Below are 18,809 nucleotides of genomic sequence, written 5' to 3'. Positions count from 1 at the left end.
TCTAGTGAGCTCATTGAGGCACGGAGAGGTCTTGTAACTTCGGGGAGAGTTAAATAGGAACCCAAAGTGATTGAGGTCACGCAGGAAATCCTGTGCCCTTCCAACACAGTGATCATCATCTCCCACTGCCAGAATCTTTAAAAATTGGGAATATAACTAGAAATAACAGAAAAGGAATTAGGATCACTTTCAGAAATAGATGAAATGAAAGTATTCTCCTGTGCTGTTAGTTTTGAATACTTGAAGGAAACGATTTTGATTGGTTGACACCATTTTTAATGAATTTAAATATCTGTGTTTGTTCTTGTCTTTAGATATGGAATTCCAGGTCTTAAGACTCCCTCCTACCTTCACAATTTTTTTTTCAGTGTCAACATTAGATCTTTGCAGTAATTGTTTCAGTTGATATGAGGTTTTTTCATTGTGAAATCCATGACAGTGTTTTATTGTATGGCTGATGGAACCTTTCTCATCCCCCTGTTTTGCAGTTCGGCAAGAGCAGGAATTAAGAAATGGAGGAGCAATAGATAAGAAACTAACTACACTTGCAGATCTGTTCCGGCCGCCCATTGACCTGATGCATAAAGGCAGCTTTGAAACAGTAAGTTGTTGAAAGTTCTAAGCCTTAACTATGAATCCTGTATTTTCAATGCAGTTCTTTTCTTCCTAAGAGGAAAAAAAAATGTTATCAGCATATAGGGAATTGGCATCTTAGTATTACTAAATGATATACCTAAAATTGATTTCTACAGCGGTATATAAGATTGCTTCTTGCGTGGAAGCCCTTTTATTGGCCTTGTGTGGTATCATTGTAGAATCTTTGCCAGTTTGATAGCTTTTTTTAAAAATCTTTTTTTTTTTTTTCTTAAGTTTGTGTATCTTTGATTACTACTAAGACAGTGTTTGTGTGTGTGTTCGCCATTTGTGAATTGTTTGTAGGTATCTTTTGCCCGTATTTTTATGGGAATTCTAGTGTTAAGAGCTATGGCTGCTGACCCAAAGGTCAGCAGTTCAGACCCTATGGGGTAGCTCTGTTCTGTCCTTTAGAGTATCTAAGAGTCAGAGTTGACTGACAGCACCTAACAACAACAGCAGTGTGTTTTCAAAGAATATATTTAGTTGCAAAGAGTATTCTCTCTCTCTCTGGTTTTATCTTAGCTATGACAACCAAAAAATCTAAACCCGTTGTGTCGAGTCGACTCCAACTCATAGCGACCCCATAGGACAGAGTAGAATTGCCCCCTAGGGTTTCCAAGGAGCAGCTGGTGGATTCAAACTGTTGACCCCTTGGTTAGCAGTCGTAGCTCTTAACCACTACATCACCAGGGCTCCATCTTAGCTATAGCCAATGAAAACTTTCCAGAGCAGGTTTATTTGATTTTCTGCTAGATTATAAGCTTAATGAGGATAGGAGGAACATATTTCTTTTCATGTTGATAATCTTGGAGACCCAGTCACTTGTATTTAATAGGAATACAATATTTGTTAAATCAGTGAGTTCAGTTAGGATTTTAAATACTCTTCTGTTGAGGTGTTCGAACAGTGTGTTTTTGGGTATTGACTAGTATTCTAATGCTCTTTTGAATCAGATAGCATTTCCGTAAATGTAAATCACTTAAATTTCATGCAAGTCTTATCTGTTAGGAAAAACTAGACCAAAGAATAACTGTAAAAATTATGAATACCATCTGCATATTTGAGAATGAATTATGATTGTTTTAAAAAATTACCCTCTGACATATTCTTATATTAATCTAAATGGAGTATTTAAGATAAAAAAAACTTAACTGCAAGCTTGTTCTTCAATTTCATTTGTCTGCATTGTAAAGCCTGAAAGTGTGTGGATGCATGTAACAGAAAACCCAATTCATAGTGATTTGGTCAAACAAGGGTTTACTTTTTTTCTCACATAATCAGTCTGGAGTTGAGGGAATTGTTGATATTTGTTTATCAGCTCAAAGATGTCAGGTTAGCTGTCCCCTCAGTTTTCTTCATCTTTCTTTCATGGCCTTAACGTGACAGCTTCAGTTCCAGGCATTCTGTCTGCCTGTCCTTTCTAGTGTCCTGGTGGTAACACAGCCATCAAGAGAGAAAAGCAGTAAAATGAAAGACAAAAAAGGATCTGAGTTTGTTTTGACATGTTTTCCAATTTCGTTAGACTGCCGATTTGCCCGAGGACTTAATGCAGGAACGCGAAGCTTAGTTTTACTGTGGACTCGTAAAAAGCAGTTCCTCAGTTGCTTGTTCATTGAGGGAAATTTCGAATCTCTTTTGATAATGTTCTCTGAACTATGGTTCATTTTCTTAAGTTATATCACCTTTTTTTTTCTATGACCTGTATTGTTTGCATGCTGGTAATAAACTTTACCATCTACAGGTCTTTAAATGACATAAATGACTTCCACCTAAAGCACAATAAATTAAGAAAAATGACAATAAACGATCCCAGAAAAGGTAGGTATTTCATTATGATTCAAGATAAATTCATTCATTTTATAAAAATTAGGAAGGAAGTATGCAAAGTAAGTCACTGAATTTAGAGACGTGAATATTAAAAATTAGAAGCCCAACTGCTGGCTTACTCAGGCAGGGCCCAGAGGTTTGGTCACTGTTTTAGGCTGGGTTCTCTAGAGAAGCAAAACCAGTAAAGTGTATAGGAAGAGATTTATATCAAGGAAATGGCTCACACAGTTTTAGAGGCTGGAACGTCCAAGTCTGTGGATCAGGATAGGCTTCTCCTGATGCACGTAGCCACAGAGGCTGGCGAACCCAAGATCAGCATGTCAGAGAACAGGGCTGTTGCTTACAGGCTGTGAAGATCCACGAATCCCAAAGTTTGACAGGCAAGAATGCAGGTAAGCGGCTACCTCAAGTCCCAAGAACCAGAGGTCAGATGAACAGGAGCCAGCTGCAGGATCCAGAACCAGCTAGAGGCCTTGCCAGAATATCCACTTAAATTCAATGCAGGCCACACGGACAAGGAAACTCCTTTTCAACTGATTGGCCACTCAGCAGATCCTATCATGGAGATGATCACGTAATATCAAATCTCATCATGGAAGTGATCACACCATCATATGACTACCAAACCGCTGAGAATCATGGCCCAGCCAAGTTGATACATAACCTTAACCATTACAGTCACCATATTAGATGTAGATCTGAGCCACATTTTTACAGATTTAGAAACTAGATTTTCTTAGTGTAGCTAGCAGTGATCTTGTTCAAGGGGACTGGCTCATGCTAACCAAATGAGAGACTAGTTAATTCACTTGTTCTTTGAATAAATATTTTATCAAGTGCCTTCTATTGCAAGGCATTGTTCTAGGTGATGGGGATTATATTTGTTGGGATAAAGATTTGACTGCATGTAGTAGATACCAGATTGAAAAAACACCAACAACAACGAACAGTGGCTTAAACAAGGTAGAAATATAGGCTCTTAGGATGGTTCTGCTCTATAAAGTTATTAGAGGTATAGTTGTTTCTGTCTTGCTCTGCCATCCCCTAGATCTTGCTTGCCCTTGTCCACATGATTCAAGACGGCTTACCCCCATGTTTGCTTCCCAGTCTGCATGGAGGCAGGAGGAGTCTGAGAAGGGTACACCCTCTGCCTTTTAAGGCACAACCTGGAAGCTGTACACATTACTCCCGTCATTGATCAGAGCTTGGCAACATGCCCACACCTAAATGCAAGGGACACTGAAACATCGAGGTACTTGATCCAGGTGGATGTTGTGCTAGCAGGCATGAAAACAACATTAATCTCCGTCAGGGCTCTTGGGTGACCAGGTGCATTGTCAATGAACAGTAATATTCTGAAAGGAATCTTTTTGTCTGAGCAGTAGATCTCAACAGTGGGCTTAAAGTATTCAGTCAGCCGTCTTGTAAGCAGATGTATTGTCCTCTAGGCTTTGTTGTTCCACTTGCAGAGCAGAGGAGAGCAGAGGCCCCAGGATTTCCAGATAAGAAATCAGCATTGGCTTCCCCTTAAGGCCCAGCCGCAGCAGCCCCTAACAAGGGAGCCAGCCTGTCCCTTGAAGCTCTGAAGCCGGCCTCAGTTGTCCTCTCCAGCTCTGACAGTCCTAGACGGCGTTTTCTTCCGATACAAGGCTGTGTGTCTGCATTGAAACCTGTCGTCTGGTGGAGCCGCGTTCATCAGTTACCTCAGCGGGACCTTCAGGGTCACTCGCTGCAGCTGCTACATCAGCACCTGCTGCTTCGCCTGGCACTTCTATCTTACGGAGACGGCTTCTTTCCTCAACCCTTGCGAGCCAATCTCCGCTAGCTTCAAACTTTGCTTCTACAGCTTCCTTCACCTCTCTCAGCCTTCAGAGAATTGATGCAAGTTAGGGCCTTGCTCCGGATTAGGCTTTGGCTTAAGGGAATGTTGTGGCTGGCTTGATCTTCTGTCTAAACCACTACAGCTTTCTCCATATCAGCAATAGGCTGTTTCACTTTCTTAACCATTCATGCATTCACTGGGGCAGCACTTCTTAATTTCCTTCAAGAACTTTTCCTTTTCCTTCACAACATGGCTGTTTGGCGCGAGAGGTCTAGCTTTCAACCTGTCCCAGCTTTCAATATGCCTTCCTCACTAAGCTTAATCATTTCTAGCTTTTGATTTAAAGTGAGAGACATGGGACTCTTCCTTTCACCTGAACACTTAGAGACCATTGTAGGGTTACCGACTGACCTAATTTCAATATTGTTGTGTCTCAGGGAATAGGGAGGCCTGAGGAGAAGGAGAGAGATGGGAATAGCTGGTCAGTGGAGCAGCCAGAACACATAACATTTATTGATTAAGTTTGCTGTCTTAAATAGGTGTGGTTCACGGCCCCTCAAAACAATTACAGCAGTAACATTAAAATCACAGATCACCATGCCAGATACAATGATAATGGAAAGGTTTGAAATATTGTGAGAATTACCAAAATGTGGCACAGAGACAGAAAGTGAGCACCTGCTGTTGGAAACATGGCACCGATAGACTTGTTAGATGCAGGGTTGCCACAAACCTTCAATTTGTAAAGAACACAGTGTCTGTGAAGCTCAATAAAACAAAGTATTCATGTATAAACAAAAACAACAACTAATATATAAATTCTGGGTTGTAATAGGATAAGGAGAGAGAATACTGTTTGGGGCCGTTAAGGTACACATGTTTTTACAGGCAAGTTGAAAGCAAGGTTGATTTTTTTGATTTGATGCATGTTTGTAATTGTGAGGAGAGAGGACTGTTTTACACAGGAAGATCTGGGAAGATTTTTGAGAGGATGAGATTGAGTGGACACCTGAATGAAATGAGGGAATGCAAACAAGGGGACGATCCAGGGAAACAGCAGATGAAACCTAAGTGTAAAGGCACTACGTTGGAAAGACTTTGTGTATTCCTGGTACAGCTAAGAACACCTGCCTAGCTTGAGCTGTGTGACCAAGGCACTTAGTATAAATAGTCTGACCTGGGCAAGCAGACATTTCTTAGGTTTTCTTCATTCTCCGCTATCCTGTAAACTTCTGGACAAAGGACTTCATATAAATGCAAGTGAAAATATTTTAGCTAAAAATGGAGCCTGTTCAGTAACAAATATCCAGCTTTTCTAAATAAACTTCATAGCTTACATTTAGTTTTATTCAAATTAGACAAATTATAGAAACATTAGCACACAGGTAAGGAAAAATAATTATTTCCCCTTCCATAAAGAAGTACCATGCATATTTTAACATACTTCCTTCTTGACTTTTTACTATGCGTGTGTGTTTATTGTATATTTTATTTTTCATCTGTATCTGTCTAGGATTGGGAGATATGTTGGTCTCCCACTGTTTCTCCTTTGTTACAAATAAACCCTGTCATATACTTGTCTATTTGGTGTAGCCACGCTTGCCCTTGGGTCTTCCCACAAGGGCTTTTAAATGTTGATCCAGTACAACCTAATAGATCCAAGAGGGAAGGTTCCTCTTTTTTCCCGTGGCCCCTTCTCACCTCTAGGCGTTGACTCATGTAATTACTGTACTTTGTGAGTTTGTCTAAGAATCTGTTATACTCTCTCCAGATAGTGTTCCTTTGTCTGAAGTTATGCCTTCTTTGAGGCTTTCCTTCCCTTCTAGCAATAATTTCTTTTTGCTATTTGTTTATTTTTATTCTTATTATTTTTTATTGTAAAAATATAGATAACATTTGCCAATTAACATTTTTTAGGTATACAATTTGATGACATCAGTTACATTAATTATGTTGTGCAACCATCACCAATAATCATTGCCATATTTCCCATCACCATAAACACTAAACACGAACTCCCCTTTTCCCCTTCCCTTCCACCCCTGATATCCACTAATAAATTTTGGTCTTCTTGCCATTCTTGTGATTTCATATAAGAGAAGTCATATAATATTTGTCCTTTTGTGATTGATGTATTTCACTGAGCGTAATGGTTTCAAGGTTCTTCATGTTGTAGCGTGGATGAGGACTTCGTTTCTCTTCATAGCTGAGTAGTATTCCATTGTATGTATGTACCACACTGGTTTATCCATTCATCCATTGATGGACATTTAGGTTGTTTCCACCTTTCGGCTATTATAATAGTGCTGCAGTGAACGTTGGTGTACATGTGTCTGTTCGTGTTGCTGCTTTCAGGCCTTAAGAGTGGAATTACTGGATGATATGTTAGTTTTCAAGGAGCCCTGGTAGCACAATGGTTAAGCACTCAGCTACTAACTGAAAGGTTGGCAGTTCGAACTCACCAGCTAATCTGTGGGGTAAAAGACCTGGCAATCTGCTCACATAAAGAATATAGCCTAGGAAGCCCTACAGGACAGTTCTACTCTGCCCTGTAGGGTCACTGTGGGTCGGAATTGACTCAACAGCACACAACAACAACAACAACAATGGTAGTTGTGTGTTTAACTTTTTGAGAACCACCAAAATGTTTTCCACAGTGACTATACCATTTTACATTCCCACCAGCAATGGATGAGGCTTCCAGTTTCTCCAGATCCTCACCAACATTTGTTATTTTCCATTGTTCTTTTTTATCTCAGCCATCCTAGTGGGAGTGAAGTGGTGTCTTGTGGTTTTGATTTGCATCTCCCTGACAGCTAATAACGTTGAGCATTTTTCATGTGCTCGTTGACCACTTGAATATTCTCTTTGGTGAAATGTAGCAGTAATATCTTAATAGTATCTTCAGTGTGGATAGTACCATTTCAAAGTTTCTTTTGCTGGTATAAGGCTTCTCACTGGTGTAAGCTTCATGAGGGCAGGGATTTTTGTGTTTTGGTAACTACTGTAACTCCAACATCTATAACTGTACCTGAAACATGGTATTTCCTCAATAAGTTTTGTTGAATGAATGAATCTGAATTAATGAAAGATGAATGTGAATGGATGCATTTTAAAAAACAAAGAACTCTCCATTTTTAAATCTGGGCTAATATTTTTCTTCAGCTAAGGCAGTTTATTTATTCACTCATCACCCCTTTATTAAAGCCTATACGTGTGCTATACTGAAGTCAATAATTGAAACACTGTTACTTCCTAGGAGCAAGTATATTTATATACTTTAAAATAAGTCCTTGACCAGTTAGGGATACTTCTTTTTGAACTTGGGTTTTCATCTATGGAACCAGTAAGTAAATATTAGAAAATAATATCATCTGGGGGATTCATATAAAAAATACAATAATAGTATTTGTAAGATTGTATAAATTTTCTTAAAACAGAAAATTAGATGCCATCGAGTCACCTCCAACTCATAGCAACCTTATGTATAACAGAACCAAATGTTGCACGGTCCTGCACCATGCCCACAGTTGTTGCTCCGATTAAGCCCATTGTTGCAGGCACTGTGCCAATCCAACTCATTAAGCATCTCTCTCTTTTTCACTGACCCTTTGCTTTACCAAAAACATGATGTTTCCTTTTCTAGTGATTGGTCTTTCTTGAGGATGTGCCCAAAGTAAGGAAGACAAAGTCTCACCACCCTTACTTCTAAGGAGCGTTCTGGTTGTACTTCCTCCAGGATAGATTTGTTCATTCTTCTGGCAGCCCACGGTATATTCAGTATTCTTTACCAGCACTACAATTCAAACATACCAATTCTTCTTCCGTCTTCCTTTTTCATTGTCAAACTTTCACATACATATGAAGCAATTGAAAATACTGTGGCTTGGGTCAGGTGTACCATAGTCATCAAAATGACATCTTTGTTTTTTAACACTTTAAAGAGGTGAGGTCTCCTGCATGAAATTTGCCCAGTGCAACACGTCATTTGATTTCTTGACTGCTGCTTCCATGGGCATTGATTATTGATCACTTACAGTGTTATACTTCAGGATAGACCTTGAAGTGTTTTTGACAATGAATGCAACATTTGTTCCTCTTCAGTTTGTGGTTTCCTCCTTTCTTAGTCTGGGTTCTCTAGAGGCACAAAGTCAGTGAAGCATATATAGATACATATAGAGACAAATTTATTTCAAGGAAATGGTCCACACGGATGTGAGGAACTGGCTCACGTAGTTGTGAGGCTGGCAAGTCCCAAACCCGTGGGTCAGGCAACAGGCTGAAGACCTTTGATGGATCACATGGTTGCAGGGGCTGGTGAACCCAAAACCTACAGGTCAGGCGGCAGGCCAGAGACTTACGCAGGGTTATGTCCCAAGAACCACACGACGAGAAGAGTGCAGGGTTGAGAAAAAAGAGTGAGTTTCAGAACATACATACCAGACCCCCAAGGCAACACCTCTTAAAACTGATTGACTGTTCATATTAGATCACAAAATGGAAGGTGATTACATAGTGTATACCAAACCACTGAGAATCATACCTAATAACCAAGTTGACATATAATATTGCCATCACACTGGCATAATAGAAAATATGATTATTGGATTCAGTATGGCCAATACCACTCCATTGGTATTACCTGGGATATTGATCTTCAAACATTTCATTGTTTGACAGCTTCCAATTCTTAATGTTATGTTTTCTAGTATCTCCAAAGTGATTTATGTTCTTTCATTGATTCTTAAGATTTTCCAGTATCAAACTACTTTGGAAAAGAATATTGTTCCAGGACAAAATTATTCAAAATTATGGCTTTCATGTCATTTCCTGTCTGTAAAGGTTTGAGGTAGTGTTTGCTCATTTGCTCCTCTGCCATTTTTTCCCCATTCAGCAACATTTCTTAGGCGTTGATGGTAATGAGAAACTGTCTAGGCAGAAAGTACTCACTCATGATGAATGTTTGTATGCTGTGAACGGGGGAGTCTTGTGGAAATCATTCTCAAATGTCCTTTGATTCTATAATCTTTTTTTTTTATTCTATAATCCTGTTTTTTGATATCTATTCCTACAAAAACAACCCTAAGATACAAAAAATCTCCAGGAGTTTTTACTAAAATGTTTAAGGTGATTGTATAAAATTGCACCTGGCTAATAATTGAGAAGGAGGCCCTGGGTGGTACAAACAGTTAAATGGGCTTGGCTGCTAACTGAGTGGTTGGAGGTTCAGGTCTACCCAGAGGTACCTCAGAATAAAGGCTTGGCTGTCTACTTCCAAGAAACCAGCCATTGAAACCCTATGGAAGCACAGTTCTACTCTGACACACATGGGGTCACCGTAAGTCAGAATAGATTCAGCAGCAACTTTTTTTTTTTTTAATAAAACAAAAACCCACTGCCATCGAGTAGATTCCAATTCATAGCGACCCTGTAGAACAGAGTAGAACTAGAACTGCCCCATAGAGTTTCCAAGGAGCACCTGGTGGGTTCGAACTGTTGACCCCGTGGTTAGCAGCCATAGCACTTAACCACTACACCACCAGAGTTTCCTTTTTTGTTTGTTTGTTTTTAAATAACCAAGAAATAATTTGAAGAGCAATATATTTGTATAGAGGAATCCGGCGCAGATGGATATATTTGGAAGTATGTGTAGAAAATGATGCAGTGGAAAATAAAACAACATAAAGTAATATATACATGCTGGCTACAGCTATTAAAGGAAAGTTGTGTATGTTTATAGGGATTGGAAGAGACTTATGAGAATTATGTGACTTGTTAACCTTAAGTTTGTAGACTCTTTTTCAGATAAAGATGTTTAAACATACATTAAAAATTCTATTACAACAATGGTGGAAAGAGACAGAAAGGGCCATGTAAACCAGAGACTACATCAGCCTGAGATCAGAAGAAGTAGATGGTGCCCAGTTACAACCGATGACTGCCCAGATAGGGAACACAACAGAGAATCCCTGAGGGAGCAGGAGAGCAGTGGGATGCAGACCTCAAATTCTCGTAAAAAGACCAGGCTTAATGGTCTGACTGAGACTAGAAGGACCCCAGTGGTCACGGTCCCCAGACCTTCTGTTAGCCCAGGACAGGAACCATTCCCAAAGCCAACTCTTCAGACAGGGATTGGACTGGACAATGGGATAGAAAAAGATGCTGGTGAAGAATGAGCTTCTTAGATCAAGTAGAGACTTGAGGCTACTTCTGGCTAGAGGGGAGATGAGAGGATAGAGGGGGTTGGAAGCTGGTGGAATGGACACGAAACGAGAGTGGAGGGAAGGACCGGGCTGTCTCATTAGGGGAAGAGCAATTAGGAGTACATAGCAAGGTATATATAAATTTTTATATGAGAGACTGACTTGATTTGTAAACTTTCACTTAAAGTGTAATAAAAATTTAAAAAAGAAAACCCAGACCCATTGCTGTCGAGTCGATTCTGACTCATAGCAACCCTATAGGACAGAGTAGAACTGCCCCACGGAGTTTCACAACTGTAAATCTTTATGGAAGCAGGTTGTTACATCGTTCTCCTGCAGAGCGGGTGGTGGGTTTGAACCATGGACTTTTCAATTAGCGGGCGAGGTCTTTAACCACTGTGCCACCGGGGCTTCTTGTGCTTGTATACCATTGCCATTGAGTCATTTCCATCCCATAGCGGCCCTGTACTCATCTCTGTACATGCTCGTGTTGTTTCAAGATGCATCGTGATTGTAAGAACTGACATTTTGGCACTAATACAAAACAGAATAAAATTATTGTATTCAGGGAAAAAAATGGTGGATAAAAGAGAGTTGACTCAGCAGCAACTGTTTTTTTTTTTTTTTTTTTAAATAATTGAGAAATAATTTGAAAACAGTTCATTTGAATTTGAGAAATGCTTGAAAATAGTATAATTAATATGTACATATGCAAATTAAATGTAAGTCGTGGGTACATACATAAAACTCTAGGTGTCATACTTGAAGAAAAACAGCATGTATATGAAAAGAGGACAGCTTCCGAATTCTGAAACACAGTCAGTCACTAGGTACAAGTTATTTCTAATAAATGTGTGACTTTACTCTTACAGGCCAAAGAGTGTGGCCAGATGCAGAATAAGTGGCTGATGATAAACATTCAGAATGTGCAAGACTTTGCATGCCAGTGCCTCAACCGAGATGTATGGAGCAATGAAGCTGTGAAGAATATTATCCGGGAACATTTCATTTTCTGGCAGGTGGGAGGAAGAGTGAAATTTTCTACAATGTGGGAGGTTGGAAGGAAGAGTTGGGTTAGAAATGGGAAAAAAATAATTGATACCTAAGTTAAATTATGACATAGAAGAAAATAAAACCACCCACAGTGGCTGAAATAGTAAAGATGAGAAAGAGCAGCAGTGAAGAGCTCCCAAGATGAGGTGGGGAAAAAAGAGAACCAAGGCATATAATATTCATACCCAGAAGAGTTTAAGGTAGAAGATGGAGCTGTACTGTTATAATTTTAAATTTTCTAGTGGCCACATTAAAAAAAGTAAACAGGTGAAAATAATTTTAGTAATATATTTTCTTTAAATCGATATATCCAGGATATCATTTCACCATGTAATTAATATTAGCCAGATGCCTTTTTGTTTGTTTGTTTTAACTCTTCAAAATCTGGCATGTATTTTACATTTACAGTACATCTCAATCAGTACTGGCCACATTTCAAGTGCTTCAATAGCCATGTGTGGCTACGTGCTACCATATTGTACAGTGTAGGTGTAATTTTAAAAAAAACATTTGGCTAAGACTTGAGTTTTGATACTGTTTAACTATATGTCCTTGGACATGCCACTTAATCTTGCTGGCTCCACTTTATTTTTCTGTGAATTATCAAGGTAAGATTAGATGACATTGCTCTTAATTTTTTGTTTTTTTAATGAAAAATGATTTTTTAAAAAAAGGAACTTTGGAATGAACTTAATTTTTTTCTCACTACAGGATGTGCTGTTAATGTTACTAAATTGTGTGTTTGTTTTATGGACTTCTAGATTCAATATGATTTTTTCTGAATAGTAAAATTCCTTTGCTTTTATTCATCACATATTGATTAAGCATCTTCTCTGTGCCTAACACTGTGCTAGGCAACTCGAGCTTATAACCTTAATATAGTGTGATTTATTAAGATGCATGTGGTTGAGAGTCAGGAGTTATTTCTTGGAGTGAGTCAAGGATTAGTTCCCTGGGGAGCTGACATTTGCATTGGGCTTGAAAGATGAACAGAAGTTTGCCAGGTAGGTAAAAAAGAATTGGCATTCCTGGCAGAGAATCAAGTATATAAATGTTGGAGACTCAAAAATTAAACCGTCTCTTTGGGGCAGTGAAAGTGGTTAAATAATACCAGGCCGTTGAGAGATATAGTGCCTTAGATAACTACGAACCTCCTATGTTACACTGAGAAGCTTGGGCTTTGTTTTAAAACATTGGATGGCTACAGGAGTGTCTTAGGTACAAGGAAGAGCGATCAGATTTGGGTGGAAGTGTTCAGAATTGATTGTGGATAGGTGAGATTGGTGAGAGAGATACTTAGGAGAAGTACAACTGGACTGACTTATTTACTGTGTAAGGAAAAAAAAAATTGGTGCTGTCGCTAAAACGGAGACTATGGAAGGAAGACAAGTTTGAGGAGCAAAATGATGAATTTGAAAGTGATTCTGGACATCCTTGTGGAGATGCTGATGTGAACCTAGCAGTTCTGGTCTACAGTTTTTATAAGACGGAGGGAGAAGAGAAAGCTGAAGAAAGTATCCAGGAGTATACCAGCATTTAAAGTGTAGTTAGAGAAGGAGAACATATTAAGGACTTTGAGAAAGAAGGGTTAGAATGGTACAGGGAAGAAAAAGAAGATCTTGGTTATCATGGAATCCTGGGCTGTTTCAAGAAAAGGGAAAGTAGTTGATAGTAGTGTCAGCTTGTGCAGAGAGGTACAAAAATATAACGATTAAAAATATCTATCTGTGGAATTATTGGTTGGAAAATCATTGTGGTTTTGTGAGAGCTGTTTACCAGAATGATGCAAACAAGAGCAAGATTAGAACTTCTGAGGAAATGGCTGATGGGGAGACGTGGAATACAGACAGCTCTTTTAAGAACTAAGTCGAAAAAGGAAAGAGAAAGTTAGAGAAGGAGGGGAACTTAGAGGGGATCTTTTTAAAGGAAGGGAGCTGTTTGAGTGTGTTTGTAGGCTAAGATGATGTGGGGTAGCTAGTAGAGAACAGGCTAAAAGAGAGGTGAGGGAGGGAATAATCGATGCCAGAACGTCATGAAAGGAGATAGGAATAGATGGAATCAAGAGCATAGGTAGACAGAGACACTTGAACACAAAGTAACACATCTTCTGAACTGGCGGGGGAGATGGAATGGATTCATATGTTTACGGAGTTTCCAGAAGGGGTGGAGGACAGGAAGTTGAGGGACTTCACACCAGAATGAAAAAACAAAAAACCAAACCCACTAATGTTGAGTAGATTCCATGGCAACCCCGTTAGGATTTCCAAGGCTGAAAATCTCTGGAAATAATGCCACATCCTTCTTCCGCAGAGCTGCTAGTGGTTTCGAACCACTGACCTTTAGGTTAGCAGTTGGGCACTTCAACCACTGTGCCACCAGGGCTCATTTTTTCTGAAATGTAAGAATGAGATCTTAAAACATATACTAAAGGCATGTTTGGAGAATTAATTGCTATTGGGGTATGACAAAGATATAGTTGATATGTTTTTTTAGAGGCTGACTTTTTTTATGTTAATGATTTATAGGTTTATCATGACAGTGAGGAAGGTCAGAGATACATACAGTTTTATAAGCTAGGGGATTTCCCCTACGTTTCCATCTTGGACCCACGGACAGGTAAGATTGATATCGGTTTACAGCCTTTATCATTTGTCTTTCAGTTACCTAAATAATCGATCCTTAATACTTGACTGGACCCAATCTCAGAATTGTTCATAATAACTGAGGTGATGGGTTCTTGTTCATGTACTTTATATTCATCATTATTTAAACATCTGCTGAAGTGTGTATTTAGGAAGTTCGTTTCTGGCAACTTTGAGAGAGAGTGATACTTTATATTTGAGCAGTTCTGTTATTTCAAAAAATAACTGGTATGTTCATTTTTCTCATCATTTTATAAGGGATCCCCTTAGGTTTTTTATCATTAAAATTTAAGATCATTCCGTTACTAGTTATAACCTCAACTAAGAAACAAGGTAGAGTTGGTTTTATTATTAATTGATTGAATTTTCTATAGATCAGGCGTTTTTTGGATCTCTTTTTCCTAAATGGCAATAAGTGATATCAGCAAGTAAGGTATTTGCCTCAAAACGATGGCTGGGAATCCCTTAGGTGGGTTATAATGGTCTTCTAGGTTATGGAGACACTGTGTAACTTAAGCTGGTGAGAGGCGGGGGATGATAGTATTCACAATTTTAATGATGCATGTGCTGAGAGAAATACTTAATGAATAACAAGGCTCAGAAAGGGTTTTGATTTGTTTTTTTTTCCTTCTGGGTTTCAATCTTCAGGTCAGAAGCTAGTAGAGTGGCACCAGTTAGATGTCTCTTCTTTCTTGGACCAAGTGACAGGATTCCTGGGTGAACATGGGCAACTGGATGGACTTTCTAGCAGTCCTCCCAAAAAATGTGCCCGTTCAGTAAGTATGACTATGGAGTGGTGATGGGCAATTTTAAGTATAACTGTACTTAAGCATTTTATGTAAAATGTTTGAGTTAAGATGGTAAAACTAGTCATATAAATATTGGGCAATTATTATTTGTGGCTATACATCTTAGACACCCTCCTTATATTTTGATAATTTCTCACAAAAGAGTTCTGTCTTCTCAGTGAAATCATAAGACCCATATGACTTAAGACCTAGATTTAGAAATAAACACTGTGAATATGTAAGAATAAGCAGAACTGATCTGGCAAGCCTGGTTGCAGAAGCGTCCATGTCTTCGGGGGCAGCAGCAGCAAAGCTTCTGGTACCCAGTTCCAAGTAGCAGTGGAATTGGTATTTTTGCTAGAACAGTTCTCATGGTATAGTTGTGCATTACTACTAGCTATGTGGCTTTAGGGCTTGGCTCTCTAGCCCTTCCAGAGATTATTTGAGGTACTTAGTTTCTACAGTATGCTATTACTTAGACCGGTTTGATGTCAGTGAGGATAAAATTAGTTTTAAAGAATGTGACTTCGAAAAAAAAAAGAACGTGACTTTGGCAGTCTATCACACAATGATGAAATGGCTTCTTAAGTTATCACCTGTAATCATGTAGAAAAAAGTACCTATTTGTTGAAAGGCTTTGGATGCTTGCCAAGGGGTGGCATAGAATTCTTTTATAAAACATTTTTTTTTTTTTAAGTTTCTTTAATAGTCATAAGGCTGATATCAAAACCCAGAGTCTGTGAGTTGCTGAATTGCAACAGATTTCACAGCCTCATCAGGCCTATTACAAAAGTTAAGGCACTTCAGTGGGAAAGAGTGGAACCATGAAATTGGAGTGACTGTACAGGGTTGATTTGGGTGACTGGTACCTCAGACCCAATTTCCGATACCAAACTCTGAATGTCATAAATTTCACCAGCTGTGTACAAAAGAAACGCTAACAAATAATGGGTCGAACAAGAAAGGGGTTTGTTTTTCTCAACAAGAAGTCCAGAGGCAGGCGATCTATGGCTTGACTCCTGTGGCTGTCCTCAAGGAACCAGGTTCCTCCTCTTTTTTTTCCCCTCCATCCTTAATTTTGGCTTTTGTCCTCATGCTCACAATGTAGCTGCTGCACTACCAGGTATCATGTCTACATTCCAAGCATGGACAAGGAGGGAGAGAGAGTGGTGCCTATATCACGAAGGTAAACATTCCCAGACAGCCACAGATAGTGTTCTGCTTGTTTTAGCTGGATATGTTTTCTTACGTAAACACAATTTAAGTTACGTTAGTAAGGAAGCAAAGAAGGGTGGATGTTGGTCAGGAACCTAGCAGTGTCTGCCATAGTGTCATTGTTTAAAGTGAACCTAAGTGGTACACTGTCGTTACCTATAGTCCATCTAAGTCTTTGCATGTCATGTGGGCACATTAGCCTTACATTTATTTTGTTTAAAATCTTATTACTTTATTGAGGTATAATTGATGTGCAATAGACTGAACACATTTAAAGTTTACAATTTGACAAGTTTCGATACATGTATATGCCCATGAAACTGTCACAGCCAAGATAATGAAAATAACCATCACCCTCAGATGCTTTCTCCTTCCCCTCTGTAATTATTTTAACATTCATTCATGTTGTTATGTATATCACTAGTTTGTTACTGACTGAGTAATGTTTAATTGTGTAGATATACCACAATTTATCCATTTTTCTGCTGATAAACATTTGAGTTGTTTCCATCTTGGAGCTATTACAGATAAAGCTGCTTTGAACATTTGTGCCCAAGGCTTCGTATAGTTCATTTCTCGTGCGTAAATCTCTAGGAGTGTAATGGCTGGGTGTTGTGATAGATGATTAACTTTCTAAGAAACTACTGAATTGTTTTCCATAGTGGTTGGACCGTATTACAGGCCCACCTGTAGTGTATGAGAGTTTTCATCCTTTCACATCCTTCACCAGAACTTGATGTGGTTGATTTTTCAGTGTTAGACATTCAGCGTTAGGTGTTTAGTGGTACCTCATTGTGGTTTTAATTTGCATTCCCCAAATGATTAATGATATTGAGCTTCTTTTCATGTGCTTTTTTGCCAGCTGTGTATCTCTTTTGGTTAAGTGTCTATTCAGATTGCTGGCTGATTTTTTTGTTGGGTTGTTTGTCTTACTGAGTTACAAGTTTTCTTGAAGGGCAAATTTTTAAATTTGTATAAAATCCAATTTATCAAAAAAATTTTTTTATAGTTAGTGCTTTTTGTATCCTACTTAAGAAACCTTGGTCTACTCTAAGATGTTGTCCTGTTGTGTTGTTTTTTTGTTTCATTTTAAATCTTTTTATCTACTTATGGCTATGATCCACTTCAAATGAATTTTTGTATATGGTGTTAGGGCAGGCTTGAAATTTTTTTTTCTTTTTTTGGCATATGGCTATCCACTTGTTCTAACATAATTTGTTGAAAAGATTATCTTTTCTGCCATTGAATTGCCTTCACACCTTTGTCAAAAACAAATTCATCGAAAAATAAAAATAAAAAAATTAATTCATCATATATGTATGGGCCTATTTGTGAACTTTTTTCTCTTCCAGTAACGGATACGTTTTTCATTACACCGGTATTTTACTGTCTTGATTACTGTAGCTTAATAATAAATCTTTAAATCACATGTGTAAATCTTCCAACTTTGTTTTTTTTTTTGGAGTTGTCTTGGTTATTTTAGGTCCTTTGCATTTTCATGTACATTTTAGAATCAGCTTGTCACTTTCTACAAAAAAAGCTACAGGGACTTTGATGGGGCTGCATTGACTCTGGATCACTTTGGGGAGAATTGACATCTTAATATTGAATCTTCTGATTCATGAACATGGTATATATCTGTCCATTTACTTAAGCTTTTAATTTCTCTCAGCAGTGTTTTGTAGTCTTTCATGTATAGATGTTTCACATCTTTTTGTTAGACTTATCTCTAAGTTTCATATTTTTTGGTACTATTGTAAATGTTATCTTCATTTCAATTTCTGATTGTTGCTAGTCTATAGAAATACAATTGCAGCCTTGCTAAACTCACTTATTTTAGTAACTTTTTTTGTAGATTCCTTAGAATTTTCCACATAGATGGTCATGTCGCCACCAAATAATGACTGTTTGACTTCCTTTCCAATCTGTCTGCCTTCTTTTTTTCCCTTGCCTTGCTGCATTGGCTAGGATCTCTAGTACAATGTTGAAGTAATGAGGTTAGACATCTTTGTTTCTGATGGTTGGGGTGAAAGCCTTCAGCCTTTTACCGTTAAAGTTGAAGTTAGCTGTTTTTCAAAGATATACTCTATCACCTGAGGAAGTTTCCTTTGTTCCTAGTGTGCTCAGTTTTTATCATGAGTGGATTTTGTCATGCTTTTTTACATCTATTGAGGTGATGATATGGTTTTCCTTTTTAGTGGATTTACATTGATTGAATTTTGAATGTTAAACCAACCTTACATCTCTGGGCTAAATTTCACTTGGTTATGATACATTACTTTTTAAAATTTCATTAGGTTTGATTTGCAAAAATTTTGTTAGGAATTTTTTTGTCTATGTTCATGAAGGATATTGATCTGTAGGGGTTTTTTTGTGTTACGTTTTGTTTTTCTTGTAGTATCTTGTAATGTCCCTGTCTGGTTTTGCTACCAGGGTTGTACTGGCCTCACAATGAATTGTGAGTGTTTCATCCTCTCTGTTTTCTGGAAGAGCTTATATAGAATTATTTCTTCCTTAATGTTTGTTGAAATTCACCAGTGAAGTTACCTGGGCCTTTGATTTCATGAATAGATAATAGGATTATTTGGTGTCTCTGTTTCAGCTAAGATGTCAGATACGTTGG

At 38.3% G+C, this 18,809-nt stretch overlaps 1 protein-coding gene across 1 annotated transcript in view; it reads left to right on the top strand.

Moving 5' to 3' along the window:
* UBXN7 (UBX domain protein 7) overlaps window positions 1-18,809 on the top strand; it is a 72,599-nt gene that overhangs the window by 41,700 nt on the left and 12,090 nt on the right. Inside the window, exons 5-8 of the mRNA XM_049879537.1 lie at window positions 489-601; window positions 11,361-11,507; window positions 14,067-14,157; window positions 14,832-14,959. Of these exons, the coding sequence (XP_049735494.1) occupies window positions 489-601; window positions 11,361-11,507; window positions 14,067-14,157; window positions 14,832-14,959 (479 nt within the window). The remainder of the gene's footprint in view (window positions 1-488; window positions 602-11,360; window positions 11,508-14,066; window positions 14,158-14,831; window positions 14,960-18,809) is intronic.

The sequence above is a fragment of the Elephas maximus genome, chromosome 1 (genome assembly GCF_024166365.1).
Source record: "Elephas maximus indicus isolate mEleMax1 chromosome 1, mEleMax1 primary haplotype, whole genome shotgun sequence".
NCBI classification, from domain to species: Eukaryota; Metazoa; Chordata; class Mammalia; order Proboscidea; family Elephantidae; genus Elephas; species Elephas maximus.
The sequence above is the reverse complement of the archived record's forward strand: the minus strand, read 5'-3'. Positions and strand labels throughout refer to the sequence as shown.